This window comes from Aspergillus caelatus (genome assembly GCF_009193585.1).
Source record: "Aspergillus caelatus strain CBS 763.97 unplaced genomic scaffold BDV27scaffold_98, whole genome shotgun sequence".
Lineage (NCBI taxonomy): Eukaryota > Fungi > Ascomycota > Eurotiomycetes > Eurotiales > Aspergillaceae > Aspergillus > Aspergillus caelatus.
In genome coordinates, this window is record NW_022475361.1 from 1 (window position 1) to 24,493 (window position 24,493).

The 24,493-nt window shown below is 49.0% G+C and overlaps 10 protein-coding genes across 10 annotated transcripts; 5 read left to right on the top strand and 5 right to left on the bottom strand.

Annotated features, from left to right (window-relative positions):
- Positions 1–258: 258 nt before the first annotated feature.
- Positions 259–4,143, bottom strand: BDV27DRAFT_145588 (CoA-transferase family III domain-containing protein; the record flags this gene model as incomplete). Its single annotated transcript, XM_032070433.1, has 8 exons — positions 259–1,528; position 1,572; positions 2,533–2,697; positions 2,755–3,048; positions 3,103–3,607; positions 3,666–3,789; positions 3,863–3,894; positions 3,964–4,143. The coding sequence occupies 8 exons, from the start codon at positions 4,141–4,143 to the stop codon at positions 259–261; spliced, it is 2,571 nt and encodes an 856-aa protein (XP_031927119.1).
- Positions 4,144–4,408: 265 nt separating this feature from the next.
- Positions 4,409–5,717, top strand: BDV27DRAFT_129035 (riboflavin synthase). Its single transcript, XM_032067096.1, has 3 exons — positions 4,409–4,750; positions 4,806–4,928; positions 5,095–5,717. Exons 1-3 carry the CDS (start codon positions 4,720–4,722, stop codon positions 5,640–5,642), a joined length of 702 nt encoding a protein of 233 aa, XP_031927120.1. The 5' UTR covers positions 4,409–4,719; the 3' UTR covers positions 5,643–5,717.
- BDV27DRAFT_129036 (Brix domain-containing protein) lies at positions 5,714–7,510 on the bottom strand. Its single transcript, XM_032067097.1, has 2 exons — positions 7,257–7,510; positions 5,714–7,195 (listed from the first exon to the last, which is right to left on the bottom strand). Exons 1-2 carry the CDS (start codon positions 7,461–7,463, stop codon positions 6,050–6,052), a joined length of 1,353 nt encoding a protein of 450 aa, XP_031927121.1. The 5' UTR covers positions 7,464–7,510; the 3' UTR covers positions 5,714–6,049.
- A 182-nt stretch (positions 7,511–7,692) lies between these two features.
- On the top strand, positions 7,693–9,384 carry rrp3 (RNA-dependent ATPase RRP3). The gene is made up of 4 exons (XM_032067098.1): positions 7,693–8,006; positions 8,065–8,285; positions 8,350–8,957; positions 9,019–9,384. Exons 1-4 carry the CDS (start codon positions 7,718–7,720, stop codon positions 9,317–9,319), a joined length of 1,419 nt encoding a protein of 472 aa, XP_031927122.1. The 5' UTR covers positions 7,693–7,717; the 3' UTR covers positions 9,320–9,384.
- A 37-nt stretch (positions 9,385–9,421) lies between these two features.
- agm1 (phosphoacetylglucosamine mutase PCM1) lies at positions 9,422–12,018 on the bottom strand. Its single transcript, XM_032064739.1, has 6 exons — positions 11,697–12,018; positions 11,619–11,632; positions 11,359–11,503; positions 11,276–11,290; positions 10,707–11,213; positions 9,422–10,656 (listed from the first exon to the last, which is right to left on the bottom strand). Exons 1-6 carry the CDS (start codon positions 11,787–11,789, stop codon positions 9,778–9,780), a joined length of 1,653 nt encoding a protein of 550 aa, XP_031927123.1. The 5' UTR covers positions 11,790–12,018; the 3' UTR covers positions 9,422–9,777.
- Positions 12,019–12,066: 48 nt separating this feature from the next.
- On the bottom strand, positions 12,067–13,492 carry BDV27DRAFT_129040 (PGAP3/PER1 family protein). The gene is made up of 4 exons (XM_032067099.1): positions 13,317–13,492; positions 13,224–13,266; positions 12,383–13,160; positions 12,067–12,316 (listed from the first exon to the last, which is right to left on the bottom strand). Exons 1-4 carry the CDS (start codon positions 13,440–13,442, stop codon positions 12,262–12,264), a joined length of 1,002 nt encoding a protein of 333 aa, XP_031927124.1. The 5' UTR covers positions 13,443–13,492; the 3' UTR covers positions 12,067–12,261.
- Positions 13,493–14,114: 622 nt separating this feature from the next.
- On the top strand, positions 14,115–15,810 carry rmtA (protein-arginine omega-N methyltransferase HMT1). The gene is made up of 7 exons (XM_032064740.1): positions 14,115–14,378; positions 14,434–14,447; positions 14,505–14,524; positions 14,591–14,700; positions 14,760–15,091; positions 15,156–15,627; positions 15,680–15,810. The coding sequence occupies exons 1-7, from the start codon at positions 14,272–14,274 to the stop codon at positions 15,684–15,686; spliced, it is 1,062 nt and encodes a 353-aa protein (XP_031927125.1). The 5' UTR covers positions 14,115–14,271; the 3' UTR covers positions 15,687–15,810.
- Positions 15,811–16,459: 649 nt separating this feature from the next.
- Positions 16,460–20,275, top strand: BDV27DRAFT_145596 (putative trimethyllysine dioxygenase TmlH; the record flags this gene model as incomplete). Its single annotated transcript, XM_032070434.1, has 15 exons — positions 16,460–16,579; positions 16,638–16,686; positions 16,755–17,072; positions 17,128–17,221; positions 17,290–17,594; positions 18,343–18,601; positions 18,672–18,689; positions 18,752–18,818; positions 18,883–18,943; positions 18,995–19,049; positions 19,150–19,252; positions 19,305–19,404; positions 19,465–19,953; positions 20,015–20,086; positions 20,160–20,275. 15 exons carry the CDS (start codon positions 16,460–16,462, stop codon positions 20,273–20,275), a joined length of 2,226 nt encoding a protein of 741 aa, XP_031927126.1.
- Positions 20,276–20,575: 300 nt separating this feature from the next.
- On the top strand, positions 20,576–22,531 carry BDV27DRAFT_118523 (proteasome regulatory particle base subunit RPT5). Its single transcript, XM_032064741.1, has 3 exons — positions 20,576–21,020; positions 21,181–21,596; positions 21,658–22,531. Exons 1-3 carry the CDS (start codon positions 20,707–20,709, stop codon positions 22,314–22,316), a joined length of 1,389 nt encoding a protein of 462 aa, XP_031927127.1. The 5' UTR covers positions 20,576–20,706; the 3' UTR covers positions 22,317–22,531.
- A 338-nt stretch (positions 22,532–22,869) lies between these two features.
- Positions 22,870–24,422, bottom strand: BDV27DRAFT_129048 (BTB/POZ domain-containing protein). Its single transcript, XM_032067100.1, has 3 exons — positions 23,819–24,422; positions 23,369–23,756; positions 22,870–23,305 (listed from the first exon to the last, which is right to left on the bottom strand). The coding sequence occupies exons 1-2, from the start codon at positions 24,405–24,407 to the stop codon at positions 23,383–23,385; spliced, it is 963 nt and encodes a 320-aa protein (XP_031927128.1). The 5' UTR covers positions 24,408–24,422; the 3' UTR covers positions 22,870–23,305; positions 23,369–23,382.
- Between the last annotated feature and the right edge of the window lie 71 nt (positions 24,423–24,493).

The following is a 24,493-nucleotide window of genomic DNA, read 5'->3' on the forward strand; positions in this document are numbered from 1 at the left end:
AAAAAAAAAAAAAAATGTGAACAAAAATCTAATGTAATATGGCATGCAACGTAACGACCTGGTAATCCGTCAAACCATTCATCGCGGAAAATCATAACCTGACTCCAAATCCCATAGTATAACCCATACCAACTAACTCCTGCTCTTTGAACCCTCGGGGATATATGAACCGGGGAAAAAAAAAAAAGACCCCAAATCACCCAATCACAATGCTATACATCCAAGGATAAGATGGACGAAAGAGCCCAAGAGAAAGGATCACGAACCCCAGATAGGTGCAACTTGGTTCGCCTGCGCTCGAACCCGTGCCGGTCCGTGTAATGCGTAGCTGAACGTGCGACATGAGGCGTCTTCAAACATAATATCCATGTCGTCGGCATTCGTCGACAAACGGAATCCGTTCCCGGCACGCGGGTACAGGCGGTGCTCTGAGAATTCATACTCGGACTCCTCGGACAGGTCGTCATGCTGCGTTTGGGGCGCGGAAGAAGGAGTAGGCAGGAATTCGGGAGTAACACCTGACTTTTGCCGGGCCGTGTCTACACCATTGGTTAAAGCGTGGGGGATCGAGTTAGTGATGGTTGGGGTATTCGAGGAGGTTGAGGATGGAGTGGGCACCGCCGCAGTGTTCAGCTTGAATGAGAACTTCGACTGGAGAGTCTTTAAATTCTTAGGAAACATGGGTATCGCCGGGTGTTGGTCGGACAAAGTGACCAGTAGTTCGACAAGAGTCGCATGCGACAACCCCGATAGAAAGCCCCGTCGCTCATCGGCCGAGAAGCCTTCCCCTCCTACTTCCGTCTTGGGCATTATTAACGGCACATGCACGGGAGGACCTAACGACGGACCCGTGAGACTAGGATTGCTCCGAACAACCGTCGGCTGGACAATGGTGATCGGCACGGGCTTGCATCCCCGACAGACCCATTGTCTTTCCTTCACGGTGACAACCTGCGAGTCAATCGGAGGATCATGACATAGCTGATGCCAGGGCCCATTGCACTCATCACAGAAGACGATAGCGTTGCTCTGCGGACTATGTCCCCTCTGGCAGTGGATACAACTGACGATGCCATCCTTTGGTTTGCGATACACCCGCTTACGTTTCCGAGCAGCCGCGCCCTGCCGTTGAGTGGTATCCGATGCGTCCAGCGAGTTACTGCTGTCCTTGGCAACCGTCGGTGACGCGGACGGAGGTACATATAAAGAAGGACGGTTGACCTGCCGACCAGATTTAGTTTGTGTCGCCGTCGGCGCAACGTCAGATTCATCGGAGCTCGAGTCTCCTGCTCGGATGACATCTTCTCCATCACTGTCGTTACCACGCCGGCGCTTCTTGCGCTTAGGTCCGTTGGTGGTACTTTTTCGTTGGCGTGGACCACCTGCTGCTCTCTTGCGCTTAGCGGATGGGGGTGAATCTTTAGCCGCCGGGGCTATAGGCTGGGGTTGTGAAGGCAGTGGTGGTGGTAGTAGTAGTAGTGAATCTTGCGGTGGTGCTGGGGCTCCCATTGAAGGTGGCCCCGCGGGTCTAGGTGCAATATTAACAAGGCTGGTTGGCTTGTCAAGACTACCCTGGGGAAGTGTAGATGTAGATGTAGATGTATATGTATGTGTAGTAGATGGAGATGCAGTGGAAGGAGCAGTAGCAGGAGCCTGTTGAGAAACCGCAGGGGTTGTCATATGACTCGAGTACACGAACGGAGCTGTTGGCAGCTCTATTATGGTAGAAGAGGCCTTCATTGTGCCTGATGGTTGGATGCGTGGATGATTCCAGCCTTGACTGAGTGATGGTGGGTTCCACGTCACGAATTTAGTCTCATTCCTCTGCTTCTCTCCTTTCCTATGGCCAGTGACCCGAGCCACGAGTTCAGTGGTCGCGGGGGACAATTTCGGGATATGTACTTTACTCGAGATTGCGCTCGGTGGGCGGCTAGGTTTCAATGAGGGCGACAGGGAAGGCGAGACCCGCTCGACGGTGGGAGCCGATGTATGCAAGCCCGAGGAGGTTCCGTGGGCTGCTGGTGGCGCTGTCTCTATAGACGCCGACGTGGGAAGAACCCCATGTTGCTGTGACATTAGCCCCCCCTGCCCTGGCCAGTGGGACACGGTTACAACGCGGAATTTATGGGTGATTGTGTATAATCACACGACTTAGGAGTATCGACTATCCTGAACGGCGCAGAATTCGCTTTGCGACGGACCCAAAGATTGAAACTTATATATGGTCACGTGATGGGAATCCCCCCGCGCCCTGGAAAGCGAGATTCATCCCTTTAAGAATTCGTGTCAATCATGCTTTCGGACGGAATGATCGTGGCTAACCTTTTCATTCACTCATTGCGATCTCTATATACAAAAGGTGCTACTGGTACCAGAGCGATGCAAGGCCGAGGCGCTGCAGTTAAACCCTTACAAGTGCTTCTCCCGTGTTCGATGCATATTACGGCTCTTTAACGTCTAGCCGATGGCGAACCGGTTGTCTTCTTTATGACACTACACCGTCTTGCTTCAAACGAGCAATGTCATCCTTACCGTATTCGAGGATCTCCCCAAGAATCTCGTCCGTGTGTTGGCCAAGGGTTGGGGGCGGCGTCCGCACGCCAGGAGTGGCATGGGAATACTTAATCGGCGTGTTGACTAGCTTGATGGGACCACATGCTGGATGATCGACTTCGGTGACCATTCCACGCGCTTGGACTGTACCATTGATCTTAGTAACAGCTGTGACAAGATATCATGTGGATGGTAGCTTACCGTGAGAATGGTTGAGGGTCCCTTGAATATCATTGACGGCGGCATATGGCATCCCGCTGCCTTCCAAGATCTCCAGCCATTCTTGTGTCGTCTTTTGTTTGACCTTCTCCTCGATGAGACCATCGATCTCCTGTCGGTGCTTGACACGGTCACTGTTGGTAACAAACCGAGGATCGGTCTTCCACTCGGGGTGTCCTAAACGGTCGCACAACACACCGAACAGTCTGTCGTTCCCGCCGCCAAAGAGAATGTCTCCATCCAGCGTCTGATAACTCCGGTATGGAACAATGGAAGCTTTAGAGCCGTCAGAATCCGCAACTTTTTCTCTCTTAAAACTTCAGTACTTACGATGCGCGGTCCCCCATCTTCCAGTATCCTTCTCCCCGCTAATCAGCGCAGAGCTAGCAATATTCGCCAGCGTCGCGACCTGACAATCGCTCAAGCAAGCATCGATATGTTGACCCTTACCCGTTCTCATGCGGGCCAGCAGCGCCGCCATGATCGCGTTAGATGTATACAACCCCGTCGTCAAATCCGTAACCGCCACACCAACCTTCACCGGATCCCCATCCCTGGCCCCAGTGATATGCATCAAGCCCATCTCCGCCTCGACCATGACATCATACCCAGCCCGGTTACTGTACGGGCCCGTCTGGCCGTATCCGGTGATACTCGCGTAGATCAGCTTGGGGTTAATCTCCCGCAGGGTTTCGTAGTCCATATTATATTTCTTCAGACTTCCGGGGAGGTAGTTCTCGACGAGAACGTCGCATTCTTTCGCAAGGCGGTGCAGGATCTCCACGCCCGACTTGTGTTGAAATGACAGTCCTAAGGATTTCTTGTTGCGGTTGACCTGTTCCCCAGTCCATGTCAACGGAGTGCGAAATCTGGAGATGAGCGATGGACCTTACCCCTAGATAATATGCGCTTTCGCCAGGACCTTGTCGGGACTCATCCTGGTATTTGGCGTATGGCGGTCCCCAGGCGCGAGTGTCATCGCCCCGCACTGGGTGTTCAATTTTAATAACATCTGCTCTATTCCAGAGAGTACAAGTCAGCTATTACCTACCAGGACTGTACTCAACACCGGTAACGGTGACACACATACCCTAAATCTCCAAGAATCTGTGTACAGTATGGCTATACCATGGTCAGCACCCCAACAATATTATAGAAATATTAGAGAAAACCTGGATCAAAAATACATACACCAGCCAAAACTCTCGTCATATCAAGCACCCGAACGCCCTTCAAGGGCAGGGTATCGTCCGCCGGTGTACTGGAGTATGTGCGCCATGGAGTTGTGGTGCGGCGGAGAACCGAGCTCGACCAGCGAAGAGCTGGCCGACGGGCGATAACAGCCTGGTGCAACTTCAACGTGACGTTCATTGTTGTTCAATTGAAGCGGTACATATGGATTCCAAGAAGAGAGAAAGGTTGAATCAGATCCAAGTCATGTAAAGTTGGGCTTATCACGCATGTATATCATGTACTGTCCTTTCCGGGGACCGGGACCGGAGCTCGATTGGAGATGTTTTCTATCATTTCATTCGGGTACTTCGCCGATAGCTTGACTAGATTGAACGCCAAAAGCCGAGGTCGATTAAGCATGCATTTCCGCCTTTAGCGCCGAGCGGGAAAGCCGGCGCGGGAGAAACATGGGTGCTATTCTATTATCTTTTGGGTATATTGTTTTGGTTTTCTATAGTAGATGAGAATGTCAGTATATCACTGTTCATTTTAATATATATATATTTTTTTTTCAATTTTGATTCTCTTTTTCCTTAGGTAATTGATCACTCCCGCGCGGCGGGACAGCTCCAAGCGTGGTGGGCGGAGAAGAGCTGTGTGTCATTCATTAAATTTATCTACTTATAGCTCTTGGATCTTCCGCTCTCTTCCGCTTCAACTGCCGCGGAGTTCATTCACAAACTAACTGTATTCTACTATACACCTCCTCACACCATGTTCACCGGTCTTGTCGAAACAATCGGGAGTGAGTACACCCCCTCCAATCAACTACCACTGCTCGCGCAACTAACATATCCCAGCGGTTTCGTCCCTCGAGCCCCTCGATACCTCCGCAAGCGGGGGCGGGGGTACCTCATTGACTATCACGAACTGCGAAGAGATCCTGAACGACGCACATCTCGGCGACAGCATCGCAGTAAATGGTACGCTATTCTGCACACACACACTCACTCACACACACACTCACAGAAAACTCACCTATCATTGCGCCCGCAACCCACCACTCACTCACCCCGCATCGAAAATCCCAACCCCCACTAAAACCACTGACTCACTCACAACTAACCCCCAAAAAAAAAAAACACACAGGAACCTGTCTAACAGTTACGGCCTTCGACAAAACATGGTTCAAAGTCGGTGTCGCCCCCGAAACCCTCCGTCGCACGAACCTAGGCTCCCTGACCACCAACTCCCGAGTGAATCTCGAGCGCGCCGTCCTTAGCGAAACCCGCATGGGTGGACACTTCGTTCAAGGTCATGTTGATACAATCGCGACTATTCTCTCTGTTACGCCGGATAGTAATGCGTTGGTGTTGCGGTTGCAGCCTCGTGACCGGGGCGTGTTGAGGTATATTGTTGAGAAGGGTTATGTGACGCTTGATGGGGCGAGTTTGACGGTTACGAAGGTGGTGGATGGAGAGGAGGGGTATTTTGAGATTATGCTTATTGCGTATACGCAGGAGAAGATTGTGACGGCTTCGAAGAAGGTCGGGGAGGATGTGAATGTGGAGATTGATATTGTTGGGAAGTATGTTGAGAAGAGTGTGCAGAGTTATTTTGCCGGAGCTGGTGGAGGTGATTTTGCCATTTTGGAGAAGATGGTTTCGAGGATTGTGGATGAGAAGTTGAAGAAATGATGTGTCTATGAGGTTATGATACTAGCATATTTGTCGGTTGAAATACCAATTACTTTTTTATTGCTTTTCAACAAAGGGTATAAATCTGGTCACCTAAATGATGGTCTATTTGTAACAACCCTCCGACCCCCCCAGTCTCCGCGCAATTCCTGCTAAAGATATTCGAAGGCTTTGGTAGCAAATCCGAAAGCCAGGGAGATCCGGCTCGATCCTCTATGTCGTTAATCCAGCCGAGCGGATGTGAATGCTGGCTTCGCCCAGTCGACCCGTGCACATGAACGACAACGGAAGACGGTAGCGAAGGCGGGTCTGGGGCCTCCATATAATTTCTCGTGCCTTTGGGACATGATATAGCGCGAGAAGTCGCTTTTCGTGAAAATATAAAGGAACCAAGACTGACGCTCCGTTTACTCCTCCATGGATTCATCCTCATCCTCCTCTCCTTCTTGGCCCGCGCCCTCTTCATCAAAATCATCACTGAGCCAGTCATCCTCATCATCATCATCCACCTCCATTTCCTCGTCATCGTCGTCCTCAACTTCCTTGCCTTCAGCCCGGGCCTTGGCCTTCTCTGCCTTCTTCTTCTCAATGTTCTCCTTCTGCTGCCTCTTCCGCTCTTCCTTCTCCTTCTTTCTCTTTTCCCAGTTCTTATCCAGCTTCTTCATATCCTCCTCGGACTTATGGATGTAGTCGTGCCACATGACCTTGCCGTCGCAGAGACCCTCCTCGACCTTGATCAACCGCAGCTTCAAGCGGGGGCCCAATTCGACCAGCTTGACCGCGCGCTTCTCCACTTCTGGCGCGGCCTTCAATTTCTTCTCAGCTTTCTCCTTCTCGCCAGCCTTCATACGCTGCAGCTCCCTCTTATTTAGAACTCTCTTCGTTGTGCTCTCTGCGATCTCAACCTCATTATCGGTGTCTAGTTCGGTTTCACTAGCGGAGGTATAACCCGCGGCTGATGGATCCAAAAGATAATCGGCAGCATCTTCCAGCTTTCCTAGATTAGGAACAGCAACGCCCCTCTTCTCCCTATTACGAACTTCCTTAGGATCCAGACGGCGAATGCGTTTTGAAACTCCGGTCTTCCTGGTAGTAATAGCGTAGTGTCGCAAATTCAAGACGTAAGAGTCATCTTCTTGGCCATCAGAATTGAGTTCTCGGTTGAGGAGCATCACACGGCGGATAGAGGAGAGAGGGGTAGCTTGGGGGTTGATCGGCGGGAAAAGAGATTGGAAGATAGTGGTTGTGAGAGTCTCGAGGCGCTTTGGTACTTTGCCGTCCTCGGTTGCATTCGGGGAGTTGAAGTTGTTCATCACCAGCAAGGGTGGGGTCTTGTGGTCCTGGCCGCCGCCTCGCGGACGCTTCAATGCCCTCTCGACGTCCCGGCACAGAGAGTAGTTCTCGACTTTGAAGTTGAGTGTTGGGCCACGCGGCGTAAGCGCCAGACGCATGTTCGTGTTGCCCGTAGCGGACTTGGAGAATAGCATAAGATGCGTGACACCGAGAGGACCCGCCATGACGGTGTAATCCCTCAGTCTGTTTGATTTACGTTCCTGAAGGATATCACCGTTAGTTTCTTTTCGAAAAGCGCATTGGGGTTTTACAATCTCATACCTTCAGTCGCACAGCAGTGTCGGGCTCCATCATCAAACGGACATCCTTCACTAATTGACTGACACTCGAACCGACTTGCGAACCGCCGATACGGATAACCATCGACTTGGGAGTCTTGCTCATGGACGAGGCGCTGCCTTTGGCGGCCGCGGCCGAGGCATTTTGGGCACGGACATGAGTGCGCTTCTTCGTACGTGCCTTCGCCATGGTGAATCTGGCAAAGAAGGAAATATATGGTAGATATGTGGTGTGAGGGAAATGTTATTCAACGTCCAAAGAAAGACGCACTTTTTTTTCTTGGCCGAAAAAGTAGATCGGCGGAAACCAGGCCGCGGAGCAACTCCGGACCAACTGTTTTACCGGGACCCACACTGATTTTTTGATATCGAACTATCAGGAAAAAAGAAACCATTCCATAAATCCACCGAGTACAAACCTTTGGTGTCATATATTGATTCAATATGCCGGCGATTAAGAAGCGCAAGATTGCCCGTGAGGCGCCTCAACAAGAAGACCATAGCGATAGCGAGGCCCACAGCTCTGCTTCTGAGGATGCCGCTCCCAATACTACAGAGCAAGAACAAGAACCATCTGAAGCGCCTACACAGGCCCCAAAGTCTTTCAAGGAACTGGGCCTCATTGAGCAATTATGCGAGGCTTGCGATTCCATGGGGTACAAGGCTCCCACCGCGATTCAAGCGGAAGCCATTCCTCTCGCTCTTCAAGGCCGCGATTTGATCGGTTTGGCTGGTATAGCATTACCTCCACGTCCCATGTCATTGTAGCACTTCACTAACACTCGTGCTAGAAACCGGTAGCGGTAAAACCGCCGCTTTTGCACTGCCTATCCTCCAAGCCCTGATGGAGAAGCCTTCTTCCTTTTTCGGTCTCGTCCTCGCGCCCACCCGTGAATTGGCATACCAGATCTCCCAAGCCTTCGAGGGTCTAGGAAGTACAATTTCCGTGAGAAGCACAGTTCTTGTTGGAGGCATGGATATGGTATCTCAATCGATCGCACTAGGAAAGAAGGTAAAATTACCCAGCCCAACTCGAGCAAACAGGCAACCGAGCAGAAATCTAACAAAACCCGAAGCCTCACATTATCGTAGCCACCCCCGGACGTCTACTAGACCACCTCGAAAACACCAAAGGCTTCTCCCTCCGCAACCTCAAATACCTTGTCATGGACGAAGCCGACCGTCTCCTAGACATGGACTTCGGTCCCATCCTTGACAAGATCCTGAAAGTGCTCCCTCGCGAGCGCCGCACCTACCTCTTCTCCGCAACCATGAGCTCAAAGGTCGAGTCTCTGCAGCGCGCATCGCTTCAAAACCCGCTCCGTGTCGCCGTCTCCTCATCTAAATTCCAAACCGTCTCCACCCTCCAACAATCCTACGTCTTCATCCCCCACAAACACAAGGACCTGTACTTGGTCTACCTGCTCAACGAGTTCGTTGGCCAATCGTGCATCATCTTCTGTCGCACCGTACACGAGACCCAGCGTCTCAGCTTCTTTCTGAGATTGCTCGGCTTTGGCGCCATCCCACTGCATGGCCAGCTTTCGCAGTCTGCTCGTTTGGGTGCGCTCGGAAAGTTCCGTTCGAGGAGTCGGGATATCCTTGTTGCGACGGATGTCGCGGCTCGTGGTCTTGATATCCCCTCTGTTGATGTGGTTTTGAACTTTGATTTGCCTGGTGATTCGTAAGTGGCTCTTCCCTAGAATAGTTTGATCTGGTGAAGATGTGAGACTAACGGGAGTTAGGAAAACTTTCATCCACAGAATTGGTCGTACAGCCCGTGCTGGTAAGTCGGGTGTGGCTATCAGCTTCGCTACGCAATATGATGTCGAGGCATGGCTTCGTATTGAGGGCGCGCTGGGAAAGAAACTCCCTGAATACCCGGCTGAGAAGGACGAGGTCATGGTCCTTGCAGAGCGTGTATCTGAAGCGCAACGCAGTGCTATCCTGGAAATGAAGAACTACGACGAGAAAAGGGGAAGTCGGGGCAAGAAGTTTGCCAAAGGGAAGCGGTCTCGAGAGGATATGGACCAGGAAGAGGGCTAGTGGGAGAAAAGTTAAATGTAGATTTCGCTTATTGCTAACGAATACCCAAATGAAGTTTATAAATGAATTCAGTGATCCTTGTACTGAGTGTTACATAGATTACTTGTTATGGTGACCTTAGGCCCTGTTCCGATTAGCTACTAGGTCTTGCTAACTTCTAGTCAATTTTAAAAAAGTACTATAAGGAATGGCTAAATCGAGTCAGATTTGCTCTGCATTGACATCAAAAGAAAACTCATCAGATCGTTCATAACAGTTCCCATTACCTCTATAATGCGACGACATTGCGAAGTTTTGAGCAAGGTCGTTAACCCTGCGATTTGTGATGGCCTGGCCATGATGACACAAAGCTTCATCCATGCATGGGTAAGGTATCTTTGCACGTTATCAGATAGCTTCCAATCACACAGTTCCAGGGAACCACTTATAATTCGTTAGGGTATTTGATATTCCAAAACCTAAGATTGCAAGATCTCTTTAGCGGCGCCGGCATCACGGACAGCGTTGGCGACGCGGGTTGCGAGATCGTCAGCCTCAGAGCGGCTGGCAGCCTCAGCGTAGACACGCACCGCATCTTCCGTGCCACTTGCGCGGGCAAAGCTTCTTCCCTTGTTGTAGCGGGACTGGAGGGATTCGATCTTGAGCTGGAGGCCAGCAGGGGACTCGAGCTTACGCTCAGCATCGTACGCCTTGAAGATCGAGCGGTCAGCAACCTCGACACGGACCAGCCGGGAGGGGAGGTCAGTGTAGGTGCTAAGCCACTCCTTGGGGGTCCAGCCCTTGTGAGCAAGGATCGCTTCAACGAGAAGCATGTCGGAGATTGCATCGCCAACTGCTTGGTTGATCAGATCGGTGAGACCCTGGAGGCACTCAAGAGCACGTTGCTGAGCAGGAGACTGCGGTTCGGTGCTCTTGATAATCTTCAGGGCATTTTCAGAGAAAGTAATAGTGCCGTGACCGTTGGCTTCGAAGTAGACACCAACATCGTAACGCAGGGCAGCGTGGTGAAGGTGCTTCACGCCAGTGTTAGTGCAAACGGAGGGAAGCTTGAGCACTTTTTCAATGTACTCTGTACTAGCTCCGTTGGCATACGCAGTCTGGATGATGCCAATCTTGAGCTTCTGCGCGATGCCGGCATTCTTGGTAAGGTCACCAATAAACGCAGCGGCAAGAGTGGCAATACGGTCACCGTCAAGAAGACGGAAAACATTGCTCTCGTCGACGAAATAGTAGACAAGACGGTCGGCATCGCCATCCAAGGAGGCACAACGGTCAAGAACCGCGGCCTTGGATGAGGGGGGAGCGCGCTGCTTGGTCTTGACATAATCGGCACCGCACTAGTATGTAGGTTAGTATGGATACGATGGGACCAATAAAGAGATCATACATCGAAGTTGAGGCTATCCGGGTTGATCACATCGTCGTTGATAACCTTGATATCGATACCACCCTCCTCCGGGCCAGGAAGGTACTTAAGGAGCTCTCTCAGCTTAGGTCCGCCAACACCATTTGCGCAATCAACGGTCAAAGAGCCCTTAACCTTGAGACCCCGCATGACACTCTTGAAAGCTTTGGCGAGCTTCTCATAGTAACCCTGCTCTGTGGGTTCACCGTACTCATACTGCGTTCCCAAGGTGTTCTTGCAGCGGACAACGTAATGAAGCTGGGGAGTGGTCATGAATTTCAGATCAGAGAACTCAACCTCTGTAGCGGTAAGCGCAGCGTTGAGAACACCGGCAAGACGAGAACCAGAGGCACGAGTATCCCGGGCAAAAACAACGCGAGCGGGGTTTTCCATGCTGATATCAATCTCCTTGATGAGCTCTTCGTAAACATCTGCAATTTTGTCCAGCGGAGCATTGGCAAGCTTTGTCGCATAGGTTTCCCATTCAGCCTACCCAAGGATTAAGTAAATATGCAACCGTAACAGTTAAACTCACTGTTGGCGAAGCTTACCTCAAGCATTTCACCCTATTTTGGTATGTCAGTTAGCAACTGCTTCATATGAGGTTATTTCTGGGGTGGCTGCCACAACTCACCATGGGGTCAACCAACTTGACACCGTTGTCCTCCGCAGGGTTGTGACTGGCAGTAATCATGACACCAATCCATTGTCCACTGAGCTTCTTGGAGCGGAGACCAGCGAGCAAGCCCACAGCAAAGACGACGGTGTTGAGGACGTCACTGGAGATATGCGTTGGTCAAAGTGTAAACAAATGGCGATCGCGGGGTATATGTGGAGGCGGGGCTGATCCTTCCAAAGACCTGGCGTGAAAATAAATATAAACGTAGAACTTACGCCTTCATACGGAACTGCAAGACAAGGAAATTTGGTCAGTACTTAATAAGGAAGTGAGGTCGATCATTAATAACTCACCCCCGCAGTACCATACTGGAAGACCTTTCCCTCCGGCTTGACATACTGCGCTGCGGCCTCGGTGATGGCTTTCTTGATAGCGGGGGACGCCATTGTGGCGTGAATATGGGTCAAGAGAGTGTTGAGGATGGGTTAGAAATTGGCGGGAGTTAATTGACAAGGGATGCAAGAGGCGAAGAGGGGTAGGGGGAAAGGAAGGTATAAAGCTTGGGTCGAAAGGGGAAAAAAGTAGCAGGGCCCGTGACACGAGATAAATGTGAGACAACCCAAGCTTTGGGTACAGCCCCCCCGAGCGGTGAGCGGGAACATGCGCATTTGTTACCGTTCGACACCCAACTTAAGAAGACAGTGGAAATGCCCTAAATCCAATCCAGGCGTTGGGTAATAGAAAATAGAAATAGCTTAAATACATGGGTTTTAATGGCTAGAATATATGAACTTCTTAGATCTTGTCACCAGCATCTAACACTCATAGATTCTCGGTCACCTGGACCTACTATACAGCAACTGACGTACTATTCTCAGGCCATGAGTATTCACCTATAGCCGAGAATTCTCTATTTGTTCAGGCTTTGTATCTTTTGCCCCGCACATCCTCTTCGATGTCCTTTTCTAGGTACCTATCGGTCACAGTCGAATTAGCATGACGGTTGGTAAGAAGGGGTTCTAATGAGGCGCGAACTTACATATACCACAGCGCGGTTGGAATAACAGTTCCCAGGTGCCAGAGGCTATGGGCATCAATGAGCGCATGCCATGGAGGGAAATCCAGCAACTCCAGACTCATGGCCAACATGATCCAAACCACACAGATGGCCGGCAAGAGAGTCCACGTTTTCTCGGTACTTCGGTACCTGAAAATGCTGAATGCTACCCACAACAAGTTCTGGGTCATCCCGACCACGATATTCGCGATCATATTATAGGTGTAATCCCAGGACCAGAAGCTGAGATAGGAAACATGCAAAGTATAGAGGAAGATACACACCACGGTCCAGAGCCGACGCAATGTCGGTTTCGTTCGCGGCTCCTCCTTGTCTAATCGAAATATCCTGATAATCGCCAGGTATAATCCATACATGACATTTGCGCCCGCTCCGAAATAATCCAGCTTCTCTGTCAAAGTAAAGTCCCTGGCGTGGAAGATACTGCTGAAGGTCCAGCATGCCAGGCCGCAATATCCAAAAGCAAGATAGTAAGTCCGTAGAGAAGTATGCCATGTCGACAGGGTTTCGCGGATTCGAGATAAGCCGTGCCAGTGGGCATAGAAGTTGAGGAGGGAGAAAAGGACTGAGAACGGCTCCTGCATACCCATGATCCTGCGGAAAGGCCATTTTCCATGGAACTGGACTACTGGGTTGAGCATCGGAGGGTCACGAGCGACTCGACGGTCCGTTACAACATGCTGGCAAGTATAGTCGCATTCGGCGGGACAGGTCCACCACATTAAGCGGAGATGGAAAGCTAGAGAGGACGAATGAGTTTAGGGAAGGTTACCTCAGTAGTTTACAGGGAGTTCAAACGTACGGATCATGGAATTTCCATCTTGACAGTTCTCAGTTCGACAGATCTATATGTTGATTAGCCGGTCAATCCGAAGCTCTTGGAGGTGCTGTATACCTTAACACATTCTTTAAAATCGGGAAGATGGTCGCCCAAGGAGGCAGTCGACTTCCCAATGAAAGTAGCAAGGACCAGAAAGCATGCGTAGAAGAAAACCTTCCTTCGGGTTGAGCTCCAATACATTGTGCCCTGTGTACCTGAATTACCGCCGATGGGGACGTGCTAACGTCAGGGGAGAGTAAGCACTTCCGCGCAAGTGGCAGTGCGCGTGCCAACAGTGGAAGGCGGAGTTAAGCAGCGGCAATACAAACATCTTGGCATTAAAAGAGCATACAAGCTACAACTCCTCCAGCTAGAAGCTTTGAAGCTCTGCATCTTACTCGGTAAGAGTCGTCCAATTCGAAACGCCCCACTTTCTAACTTTCCTACAAGTAGTAGTACTATAACACGGTGACACTGAAATATCTTTGCACATGAGTTCTTGAGTTTCTCAGGAAGGTTGTATGATATCAAATTCTACTTTATCGTACTCAGAGTGGAGTCCTCGACTAAAATGTCACTTTATATAATTATCAGTTTTTTTTAACCATGAGCCAATTCCATACTCAATAGAGAAAATATACATATCCCCCAGCAAAGAAGGAGCAATAAATGCAGTCCAGCCCCGATCAGGTATCTTGAGGTTCTAAGTTTTCACGTGACTAACTGATTCCGGGATAGCGTTGTCTACGTTGGGCTAGCCTGAATTGGAGATTAGCGTTTTGTGGTGTTTGGTAGCCCCGGTCGGAGGAGATTTTCCAATGAGGGTCAGTAAGGCAAAAAAAAAAGGGAAAAAAAAGTGTTGGAGGGATCTATCTCGGAGGCGCTTATTTTTCCACCCTGCCTAAACTAGTTCTTCCTTCTTATCTCTTTTTATCTATAATTCTAGATTTTTTTTTTACCTTTTTGTTTGCTTGTTCCTTTTCTTTCTTACCTTTCCCCCTCTTTGTTAGAAAGATTCAATATTTTGAATATGAACGGATCGGAGCAGACACAATCCGCAGAGGCTGCCGGCACCATGACCAGCAGTGCGGATCGCATGGTGGGCATGGATCATGCTGAAGTGCGTTATTTCACAAGGTATGGGTTGAAATCCTTGCTCCATATTCATTTGCATTGCTAACAGGAGAAATAGCTACGATCATCATGGTAATTACAATCGATAACTCAGTTGATATACACTGGCTAATCCTGAACCCCACTTAGGCATTCATGAGGAGATGCTTGTAAGTACCCTACTATGTATTCAGCCTTTAATATCAACCAACTAATACCTGTGTGCTCGATTGTAGAAAGACGATGTCCGCACCAGATCTTACCGCGACTCTATCTATCAAAACCGTCATATCTTCAAGGACAAGGTTGTTCTCGACGTCGGTTGTGGAACTGGTATCCTCAGCATGTATGTGGTCAGAGCTAGGATGGAACCCTGTTCTATATACTGATAGCATGGCTCTACAGGTTTGCTGCTAAGGCTGGTGCTAAGCACGTAATCGGTGTGGATATGTCCTCTATCATTGAGAAGGCCAAGGAGATTGTCGCTTGCAACGGCCTGTCGGACAGAATCACTCTTCTCCAAGGAAAGATGGAAGAGGTTGTCCTCCCTTACCCCAAGGTTGATATCATCATCTCCGAGTGGATGGGATACTTCCTCCTTTATGAGAGCATGCTGGACACTGTTCTCTATGCCCGCGACCGCTATCTTAATCCCGGTGGCAAGATCTTCCCCGACAAGGCTACCATGTACTTGGCTGCTATCGAAGATGGCGAGTACAAGGACGACAAGATCGGATGTAAGAGCCCTTGCGTTCTTTTCTCAATTATGCTTGTTTCTCCAAAATATTGACTGAGTTGCAGTCTGGGATAATGTGTACGGGTTTGACTACTCCCCCATGAAGGAGATTGCCCTCACGGAGCCTCTCGTGGACACCGTTGAGCTGAAGGCCCTCGTCACCGACCCTTGCCCCATCATTACCCTTGATCTCTACACCGTCACCCCGGCCGATCTCGCTTTTAAGGTGCCCTTCTCTCTTGCTGCCAAGCGCAGCGACTTCATCCACGCTGTGATCGCTTGGTTCGACATCGAGTTTGGTGCCTGCCACAAGCCCATCACCTTCTCTACCGGCCCTCACGCCAAGTACACTCACTGGAAGCAGACCGTCTTTTACCTCCGTGACGTTCTGACCGTCGAAGAGGGAGAAGTGGTTTCGGGAGTGTTGGAGAACAAGCCCAATGACAAGAACAAGCGTGATCTTGACATCGGTATCTCTTACAAGTTCGAGACTACCGATAACCTTCGTTACTCCGAGGGTAGCTGCTTCTATAGAATGTAAGGGTCTCCACTGCCGAGCCTGCAGGCGGCTGAATGCTAATTGTCATAGGTGCTAAATATATTGGATCTGGTGAATCGCGGCACGTTCGGTTATTTCAATGTTCTCTTCTGAGTAAACAATGTTATGTCGGTAAATGCATGAGGGTTCAATTGTGGGAAGCATAGCATCAGTGGAAGTTCAATTGTCTGGACATTTGGGTCGTTGAAATGGCCTGGTTCGGCTCTTTTTCTCTTTTCTTATTCATCCGGCGTTGTGTTTTGGCAGGTAGGGGAACGGCATCATTGTTCGGCGCGATACGGAGAGATGATTTGCACAAGAGACGATTATGAAGCTCCTCGAATTACCCAAGTAGATACCCCGAGTCGACGCTCAGTCCCAATTCCCTCCGACGTTCTCCTTCTTGAGTTATTTAGCTTCAAATCATCATGTTCTACACCTAAACTTACGTCCTTGCTACTTCAATTAGATAATTTTATCTTTCTTGCGGCCACTAATTACTCAAAAGGTCAGAGGAGTCCAGTTAATTTTGGGAGAGCCGACTGGATAACCTGAGGCCCCTCGGTCTGTAATCAGAAACATTCCCCCATTTCATTCGTGCCTCGGCTTCCCCGCACCGGATTAGTCCTCCCTTAGCCTAGGGCGGTACGACAGCGGTAAGTATATATTCTCCGCAAGTGAAGACTATAGTCTATGAGTCCTCCTTCGTTGAGAATTGGAAAGATCCTATAGTATCCTAATTCAGACTCCCTTCGTAGCGGAAAATCTACTTGTCCAAACAAATCAATCCTGAAGCTTTCCTCAACGCGACCACCGTTATCATTGTCCCCCATGTCGGCTCCCGGAGTTGGTTTTGAATATCCTCCTCAGGAGGTCTCCTGGCTTAAGCGCGATGCTTTGTTGTTTGCCAACAGCATCGGTGCTAAGGCCGACGAGCTTCACTTCCTTTATGTAAGCTATAATTAACCATAACCTTTCAGTCGGCAACTTCGCTAACTATTGACTACAGGAGCTTCATCCTAACTTCGCTGTTTTCCCAACTTATTCTTTGATCCTTCGTATGGCTATCCAGCTCTCGAAGCTGTTTACATGCATGCATGCTGACTGTGGCGGCCGTTCCACGTAGCTTTTAAGCACACTGATCAAGAAACCATTGATTTCTATGCACGTTCGCAAGCAACTCCCATCCCCGGCGTCCCGAAATTCGACTCTCGCCGTGCTGTAGACGGCCAGCGCAAGATCACCATTTTAAAACCTTTACCTCCCACGAGCGCGGGCAAGAAGTTTCAGTTGCGTAATAAGGTCATTGGAGTCTACGATAAAGGCAAAGCTGGCTCAGTCGTCGAGACGGAGCAGTCCATCGTGGACGAGAACGGGGAGGTGTACACCAAGACGGTGAGCAGCGGTTTCATGGTAGGACAGGGCAATTGGGGTGGACCTAAGGGTAAGCATGTGTTGCATATTGATGCTTTGTCACTCTGCTGACTGCATTCTCATAGGACCGAGCGCCGTCAATTATCCCCCTCCTCAAGGCAAGAAGCCAGATGCAGTTCACATTGTTCAGACGACAGCTGAAACTGCTCTCCTCTATCGGTGAGATAGTTTCCACCTAGTTAAATATCCTTCGAAGTGCATCTCCATGCTAATAGTATTTTCGCTAGTCTCAATGGCGACTATAACCCTCTTCATGCTACACCTGAGCCCGGTCAGAAGATGGGATTTGGGGGTGTTATTATCCACGGTCTCTTCAGTTGGAACACTGCCGCTCACGGAATTCTGCGAGAGCTTGGAGGCAGTGACCCAAAGAATTTGAGAGAATTCCAGGCACGCTTTGCTTCGCCAGTGCTTCCAGGCGACAAGCTTACCACTGAGATCTGGAGGACAGGAAACATTGAAGATGGGTTCGAGGAAGTCAGATTCGTAACCTCAAATAACAGAGGCAAGGTTGTGCTGAGCAATGGCCGTTGTCTGTTAAAGGTCACTGGATCGAAGAGCAAGCTGTGACGGGTTGGGTGGGACGGCCTTGCTACCCCATGACTTCTATACTTAGTTTATAGTATTTGAGTGAACCAGTTCCATTCGTATTAATTTTTGCTGCGAAAGTTATTGTCATTATCCTATATTGCTATTACCCGACGCCTTTGTAACCGAGGCTTCTTCTCAACCAATGAAAGGATCCTAAAATGCTTTTTAGTGTGTAAAAAGGCACAGTCCCGGGTTCCAATAGGCTTTTTCTGTTTTGAGTAAATTAAATTAGTCAAAGAAATTGGAGCCCAATGAATTAATGCGTGTTGTTATTGGGGTCTGTACATGGTTGTTGACTGACACGTGACAGCCGAGATGACGTTGTGGAGAGAAACTGGGGTGTTGGCTGATGCCAAACTCAACCTCGTCGACGTCCCTTCGTGAGTGCCATTGATAAAACGTAGTGTTGAAAATGAGTAGGCTCTTATCTCTCAAAGCTCTGGGGCACTCTGCGTTAGCTGGGTAAAATGCTCTCCGTGGCACGGGATTGTTTGAGTATGCTAATAGATCAACAGTGCATACCCGCCTTGCATTCTTCCAAAGCTTAAACAATTTGTGGGTGAAGCATAAATATGTTGTTATAGAAAGAAAAAAAAAGAAAAAGAAAAAGAAAAAGAAAAAGAAAAAGAAATAGCCGAAAGAAACTGACTAATGTGTTCAGGCTGGGGGCTCTCTGAGTCTCTCAAAAGGTCTCAGACCCTCACTTCCGCTCTCCCGCGGTCATGTCCTCTCTCCCACGACGAGAAGGCCGGAGTCAACTCTGGCGAAGCCATCTGGCACAGAACGGGAGGATTCATCGCCTGCAGCGCCATCTCCCGTGAAGCCATCGCGTACGGCCGCTAAGGCAGAGAGACCAACACCCCTCGATTTCGTATACCCATTCACTTCTGCAGGATATAGAAACCAGCCTATTGTGATGAGGACCTCGCACAAGACCACTTCTAAATTGTAAGTAATGAAAGATTACTCCCAGTATTCCTGTTGTGGTAAGGCTGACACCAGTTAATGCTCAATGTAGTGGACGATTTTGGCTTCGGTATGTATCAATACGCCTAGAGGACGAACCAAGAATACTTACCTGACTGTCTCCGATATTAGGGACAACTGCCAGTGTTCGAAGTGTGTCCATCCAGATACAAGACAACGAAGCTCGGACACTTTCTCCGTATGTCTCTAGTCCTGGGCGCTGAGAGGCCATTATAAATTGACAGTCCTTATTCTTCGCTTAGATACCGCCGGATGTGAACCCCGAGAAAATCAGCTACGAGGGGGGAATCGCCAAAGTAGAGTGTATGCCTCCCATTCTCTTGTTCCTGAGTAACAGAACTAACCGTATGGAAGGGTCTGATGGCCACCAGGGTGTCTACCCAGTTCGTTGGCTGAGCAATCTTGCGCCGTTGAAAAATCGTGTTGTTAACAAGTCACGCCCAAGCGGGAGGACGAGGTAAATATGTCTTTTGGATATAAAGCTGCGTTGTACTGACACTCATGTGTAGAAAGTTTATCACTCACAATCCCGAAAGTACCTCTTACCCAATAGTCTTATATGAAAATGTCATGTCTAGTGACGAGGGCTTACGTGAATGGCTTCACCAAATTGTACGTTCTGCCTACTCCCTCTGCTTTCGACCCCTATCTAACTGCTGTAAAGTACCTCCATGGCTTCTGCTTCGTCAAGGGTATCCCCGTTGACCCGGAGTCAACCAAAACCCTCCTGGAGAGAATCGCTTTCATCAGACATACTCACTATGGTAAAACCTCCCGTACGATACGAATTAAGCTCTCTAGTCTTTTGTACTGATTACGCAAAGGTGGCTTTTGGGATTTTACGGCCGATTTGACGTTCAAGGACACTGCATATACCACAGAATTCCTCGGTGCACATACAGATAATACGTACTTCACTGACCCGGCACGACTTCAACTGTTCCATCTGTTGTCACATACCGACGGTGACGGAGGTGCGAGCTTGCTTGTCGATGGCTTTCAGGCTGCAAAAGTCATGCGAGCAGAGAATCCACAAAACTATCAAGTGCTAGCAGAAACACCACAGCCGTTCCATTCAAGTGGCAATGAGGATACCTGCATCCAGCCGGCAGAACAAATGCCTATTTTCAAGATCCACCCGCAGTTCAATTACCTTTACCAAATCCGCTGGAACAACTATGACCGAGCGGCCAAGAAAGACTGGACCTTAGGAGAGCAGAATAGATGGTACAACGCAGCCCGGCACTTTAACGACATCATCACACGTGAGAATATGCAAATATGGACGCAGCTAGAGCCAGGAACAGCACTTAGTAAGTATTGACTTAAACACGATCTTTCCTAGGAATAATAGGATTTAGCTGATTGGCTTAGTTTTCGACAACTGGAGGATGCTTCATGGTCGCTCCGAATTCACCGGAAAGCGAAGGATGTGTGGCGGATACAGTAAGTAGCACCAACCTCATAGATCTCCATACAGTGCAACGATTCCGTGAGAGAACATGCTAATACCGCTCAGTCAACAGCGATGACTTCGTTTCGCGTTATCGCCTCTTAAGATTCGGCAGAGAGAAGATCCTGGACAACATAGGCAACTTTACAGGACGTATGGACAACCCTAACTTCTTCCTGTAAGGCATCAGTATATAGGAGTCTTCGGCAACCTTTTAAGTTCTGCCGGGAGTTGTGCATAGGGAGTTGTTAGTTGTACATATTCTGCAGTATATAGGGGATGCATACCGGAAGGCAAAGCATATGCCTTGGCTTAAGCGAAGAAGAAAAGGATAGAGGATTTACACAGTTCAAACGGTACCCTCGTTCCGAGTAGAATGTGAACTATATAATATGTAACCTGAGGCATCAACTGGCAGGGCATTTGTCATTATATCACGTGATAGGCACCCAGCAGCTGACGTTGTTTGGTCCGGAGCTCAACAGCTCTCACTCTCTTCCCGCAAGACCCATCCCATAACGCATCACCGCCGTCCCCCCTCTCATTCCCTCCTAGAATACCTGTTTATCCCTCATCTTGCTCTTGCCCCCATAATTAATACTTAGCTGCCACCATGTCGACCTTGGAAGATCTCGACGACCTTGACCGTGAAGAGAGAGAGAAGAAGCCCCAAGATGGCGACGGCGACGGCAGGAAGCCCTCCGGAGACGGAGACGCTGACATGAAAGACGCTGAGAAGAAGGACGACGAAGAGGACCTCTTGGACGATGAGATTCTACAATCGAGCACAGCGGACATCGTCAAGCGACGGCGGATGCTGGAGAACGAAATGCGTATAATGAAGAGTGAATATCAACGGTTGACGCACGAACAGAGTACGATGAGAGAAAAGGTTAAAGATAATCAAGAGAAGATTGAAAATAACAGGTATGGGGTTTTGAGATATGCTGGGTCTCCCGTTCCCTTCTTTCGAAGCTGGCTGGGTCACATTACCCATAGTGGCGAGGGGGGAGGGTTTGGGCTGTCGCGGCATATGTCATCGTGTTATTGTATGTCGGGACATTTTTATTAACACCTTCTTCCCTAGACAACTACCATACCTTGTTGGAAATGTGGTTGAATTGTTGGATTTGGACGTCGAGGCTGAAGCCGCCGAAGAGGGCGCCAACATCGACCTCGATGCTACTCGAGTCGGCAAGTCTGCTGTCATCAAAACCTCGACCCGTCAAACGATTTATCTCCCCCTCATTGGTCTGGTAGATCATGAGAAGCTTAAGCCCGGTGATCTCATTGGTGTAAACAAGGATTCATATCTCGTCCTGGATACATTACCCGCTGAATATGATAACCGTGTGAAGGCCATGGAAGTCGACGAGAAGCCAACAGAGAAGTACACAGATATCGGAGGTCTGGATAAGCAGATTGAAGAAATCGTCGAAGCTATAGTATGGCCGATGAAGGAGGCCGATCGGTTTAAGAAGCTCGGTATCAAGGCACCGAAAGGTAAATGACCCTCTTACCTTCCAGCTCAACCACAGAATTTACCAACACTCATATTTCCTAGGTGCTCTGATGTACGGTCCCCCGGGTACCGGAAAGACCCTCCTCGCCCGAGCCTGTGCCGCAGAGACAAACGCTACCTTCCTCAAACTCGCTGGCCCCCAACTGGTGCAGATGTTCATCGGTGATGGAGCCAAACTCGTCCGCGACTGCTTCGCCCTCGCCAAGGAGAAGGCGCCCTCGATCATCTTCATCGACGAACTCGATGCAGTCGGCACAAAACGTTTCGACTCCGAAAAGTCCGGTGACCGTGAAGTGCAACGAACCATGCTGGAACTCCTTAACCAGCTGGACGGTTTCGCCTCCGACGACCGCATCAAGGTCCTCGCCGCCACGAACCGTGTCGACGTCCTGGACCCCGCTCTCCTCCGTTCTGGTCGTCTGGACCGCAAGATCGAGTTCCCCCTCCCTAACGAGGAAGCCCGCGCCAACATCCTGCAGATCCACTCCCGCAAGATGGCCGTAGAAGACAGCGTCAACTGGGCTGAACTGGCCCGCAGCACGGACGAGTTTGGCGGTGCCCAACTCAAGGCCGTCTGCGTCGAGGCCGGTATGATCGCTCTCCGGAAGGGAATGAACAAGGTCGGACACGAAAATTACGTCGATGCTATCGCAGAAGTACAAGCCAAGAAGAAGGATACCAACATGGGCATCTACGTCTAATGTACTGTTATGTTAGACTTAAGAATTTTTTTACTTCCCTTCACGATCGTATCATTTTTTTAGTTTCTATCTGTCTCTCCCGGCCTTCCTCTTATGCCGTGTATCTACGTATCGGTTCCTGACGGAAGTCAATTTCGAAATATTTAGCATGTCATATCCTGTTTTAGTCGGTTAATGACCTATATAAATAAACATAATTACATTTGGGTTTGTTAGCCGTTTATCCTCATCATTCTATACCCAGAGTAACCCTTGGAGAAATCTCCTGCTTTTGCCACAAACGGAAGACTGGCAGTAAATGATGGTGTAGATCATCTTCCAGAATTCGGGTCATATATATATAAATAAATAGAAGAGATAACGGATCTAAGTCGCGCTACGCTCTCTGTCGTGCCACATTGAAGTTGATTTATGTTTATTCCGTTTAAAAACAAACCCACCTGTCCAGACAAGACTAGGCATAGAACTGACTGCGAAGAGGATCCCTAGCGAATATCGCATGGTTGCCCAGCCAAATTTCTCATACGTGAAGCCTCCCCAGATAGGGCCAATGGCCATACCAATCGCTGCTATCAAAAATTGACTAGACCGAACGCCTACGCATACGGACCCTTGGTTCCTCGAATATTGCCTCTCATTTCTCTCATAGTTGAAACGATTTCAACCTAGAGAGGATCCTCAAAAGCATGGATAGAAAATCCACCCGTTGAAGTAACAACAAAAAGAAGAAGAAGAAAGAAGAAGAAAGAACAATATCCTTTGTTTGGTAGTATCTTATGTGACAATTTGATAAAGCGAGGAAGAACTAACCTTTAACTAGTTAATCAATATCCCGGTATTCGTAATCAAATCTTGGAAGAAACTTGATTTCCTGGTGAATCAGGGAGAAACAATGTTTCAGAAAAAGCAGTATGTAGCTATGTAGCCCAGTGAAATACGTATTTAGAAGGTAGGCTTCGTATACTTCCAATGTGCAATGAGTAAAATGACTATGATTTGACTGTTAATCCGGGTCCAAGTCCGAGTACGCATAACGCCGTATTTGTGCAGACCTTTGAGGGGGAGGCTACAAGACGTTTGGAATACTGAGTCCATTGAGTGATCTTGCAGCGCTTTCAATTTCCGCTTTGGTACTTCGATCGATGATACTGTATTTTTCTCGGGATCCAAATCCATAAGAAGAACATTTTCCGCATACTTCAATTCTCGGGAAGTCTAAAATGCAGTCGAGAATCTTTCTGACGGAGTATCCTGGGAATGATGCATTTTCAGCACGTAAGAGTAGACCACGGGACTTCATTGTCTTGATGATTGCACCCAGTTTTGTTGAATCGCATTCGAAAGAGCAGATAACTTTAGGACCCATAAGCCGTTCTTGATAATCTGTTAGGATCTTGAACATCTTCGTCAATGTATCGATTCGTACGCTGTTGATGCCATCTAAATATATATATATATATGAGAATTAATTCCTATGGGTTTGGATTCTCGGTGTCTCTCACCTATGATTTTTTTCGGAATGGGAAGCTGGCGTGTATCAAATGTACCAAGACCTTGCGCTTGCGCTAATCGAGTTACACATGAAAAGATGTCTGCTTCGCCAAAGACATAGGCGATGAAAATCCAGTTTATGGCATCTGCACAAAACATGCCAGGGACAGAATCCCTTAACTTGTTTACCCATGACTCTGGATACAGCCCAAGAGCTTCATGGCAGTCAAAGTAGTCGACAACGACGGCTATCTGGGTTAACAGTGGTAGTTCAACTTCGCGAGGGACCAATTTGGTACGGCAATGCATCAGATTAAGAACCACCTCAAATGCCTCTGGGTCTGTGTCGGGAATATCCAACTCGACTATTCCCTTTTGTTTGAGCTCCTCCCCCTCGGGCCATGGCGAGTTCAGCCTCCCTTTAAAGTATTTCGATGTGAGAGTCAGATGTTTTGAGGAAGCTTTGAATCGGGTCGCCTTTGGCTCCGGCTTTGGGTCTGACGACGCTGTCGGTTTCGGTGTCACGATGAGAATAATGTCATAATCGGGATCGATTACCCTGTAGTCGTGTGAGGTTGGTATGCTTTCAGATATACTCATGACTGTGAAGTCTTTTTATAATTCGTTGTATTGAGGTTGTCAGTTCAATAAACTGTCGGGTCGGTGTCTGAATCATTGACGAATCA